This window comes from Penaeus vannamei, chromosome 30 (assembly GCF_042767895.1).
Source record: "Penaeus vannamei isolate JL-2024 chromosome 30, ASM4276789v1, whole genome shotgun sequence".
NCBI lineage: Eukaryota > Metazoa > Arthropoda > Malacostraca > Decapoda > Penaeidae > Penaeus > Penaeus vannamei.
In genome coordinates, this window is record NC_091578.1 from 17931130 (window position 1) to 17933629 (window position 2500).

Consider the following 2500-nt stretch of genomic DNA (forward strand, 5'->3'; position numbering starts at 1 on the left):
TGGCAAACTCCGTAAGTTTTCTTTTGATTTTCAATTTTTTAGGGGTATTGATTTCTGTTATTCAACCATTTATTCCTAGCTGTTACAAGTATCAAAGGTTATGTATTATTATGAGCAACTAGTCTCATTTTACTCAGAGAAGCAGTGGTCTTGACATGTCTGTTCTAGTTTTGTTCTTATTCTAATAGCATAGCTTTATAAAATCATGAAAAGAGATTTTTATGTTTCTGTACTTATGTACTGTCTTTTCAAGATATTTCACTGAAATAGTTTTTCTCACTTTTAAGAGAAAAAATATGCAAAATTTAAGAAATTATTGATAAATACATCCTGTCCACTCGTTTTCTGATAGTTAAAAAGCCATAATCCTCATTATTCACACACACACAAAAAAAATGTTTTTGTCAAATTGATCCTCCTTTCCTTAAAAATCTGGGAATACTTTGTATATGAGAGAACATTGATATCAAAAGGCATCAAAACTGAATGTAATTCAAAATTGCCACATTTTCCATTTACAGGCATTTAGTCAGAAAGATATAGAAAATTTACTTTCTAGAGCATTATTAATTTTTTTCTTTTCTTTGAAAAATTTTTGTTCCAAAAGATGTACTTCTATAAATCAGACTCTCTCTGCAGGTGTTTCAAGGCTGCGGATCACCACGACTTGGACGACGCAAGAGAGCAGCTGTGGGACGTGGAGAATTATCTCAGGAATTTTTAGACTTTAGTGGAGGCAAACGCGAAGAAAAGAGAGAAAGTGAAAACTTCTCTATTAGCAGGCATGTTCATGAGATCAAGACCAAGGTTTGTATTACTATTCTTTTCATCTTTATGGACATCCTTAATTTTCTCAATAACAGGTGCTTCATTTAGGATGAATGAGACTTTGTCTGTCCCTTTTTTTGTTTTTATTTGTTTGTATGCCACATCTTTGTTTTATATTTTTCCTTACTTTATGTATTTTTTCCTTTTTTTCTCTTTCTTATTCTTTTGTTGTTACTTTACTGAAAAGTGAAGATACTGACATATACAAGAACTATGTAATAAGATATAATAAAGTTCAAGACATCCAGACTCAATATCACCTGGAGTTACTACAGAAATGTGAGAATTCCTTTTGCTTCATTAGATCAAGAATGCACGAGACTTCTGGGGTGAATTGCCGACCAAGATGTGCAAGGATGCTGTCCACCAGAGTGCTGCCAGCTGCTGGACTGGCACTAAACTTGGCAAGTAAGTACTGAGGAAGTCAACTTAGTTTGCTGTTGTGAGAGTTCTTAGTGACATAATAATATTTATTGATTTGATATTAAACAAGACTATCTTCTGTTTAAGGTACGAAATGAAGAACATGAATGTCACAGAGCCATACCATAGCTCAGACATGGATGAGCAAATTATGCGACTGAAGGTGATAACAAGCAAGTTGAAGGAGGCTTACCATGGTCGTAATGTGTCTTGGATTGATGATGGTATGAATAATGTATAGATTCTATAACTAAGTCATATAAAGAAATGTTGTAGGGCATTGTGGGTTGTAGCTAGCCAATATGATAATATTAAGTATTATTGAATGGAAAGTTTATTCTGTGAAGTTTGAATAATATTTAAATAAAAAATTGATGTGTTTGCAATAGGTTACTTTATTAGAAGTTTACTTTTTTGTTCTACAACTTATCTAAAAGAGGAAAAAAATCCATTTACAGAGTCCTGGTTAGGCAGTGGTAACAAACAAGATGATGATAGCGACTCTGAAGAAGAAGGGAGTGGCAGTGGCTGGCACTCTTCAGGTCATTATCCCCCTGATGATGAAGATGCCTATCCTGGCTCAGGTGGTGGTTTTGATTATGAAGATTATAACAGGGAAGGATCAGGTTCCAAGAGGACACATGTGACCAATGTTGGAAACAGGCCTTCTCCATATGATCCCTATAAGCCAGTTAAACCCCACCCACCTCCAAACCATAACATTCCTTCAGGTGTGCCTGAACAGCCACCCTCTGCTGCTGCCAAAGAAACCATGTCTCTCTCCCGTGCCATCACCATCTACATGCTGCCAGCCTTCATAATGTTTCTTGGGTCTCTGGCCTAAGGATGTCTCCATTTTGTAGCTCAAACCCTGGTGAAGGTGAAACCAGGATGAATCAGGGAGTGGTGTGGAACAGACTAAAAGCACCATCAGGAATCATTGATGTTATGTGCATGTGGTCCTTGCTGTCTGTGGCTGCAGTGTTGCAGTTTGACAGTAATGGGGACAAGGTCACCACAAGTTTCACAGTGTCACAAAGTATGTGTAAAGATGACTGACTAATCACAGTGACAAGAAAAATCCAATTTTTATATCAAGACTGTTTGCTTAGTCATGAGGCCAAGAATAAGTTACATGATGTGAGTCATATCAGAATAAGAATGAGTAATTGCAAATATAGAAACAATCAGACATCTCAGTCAAGGGAGATATATCTGTGTGCGTGTGCATGTGCATGTGCATGTGTGT

General features: G+C 36.4%; 1 protein-coding gene across 1 annotated transcript in view; it reads left to right on the forward strand.

Moving 5' to 3' along the window:
- dlp (glypican dally-like) overlaps positions 1–2500 on the forward strand; it is a gene marked incomplete in the record, with an annotated part of 83811 nt that overhangs the window by 79916 nt on the left and 1395 nt on the right. The window contains 4 exon segments of the mRNA XM_070143113.1: positions 640–807; positions 1133–1236; positions 1339–1475; positions 1710–2500. The exon segment at positions 1710–2500 is cut by the window's right edge and continues 1395 nt beyond it. Coding sequence (XP_069999214.1) covers positions 640–807; positions 1133–1236; positions 1339–1475; positions 1710–2095 — 795 coding nt within the window.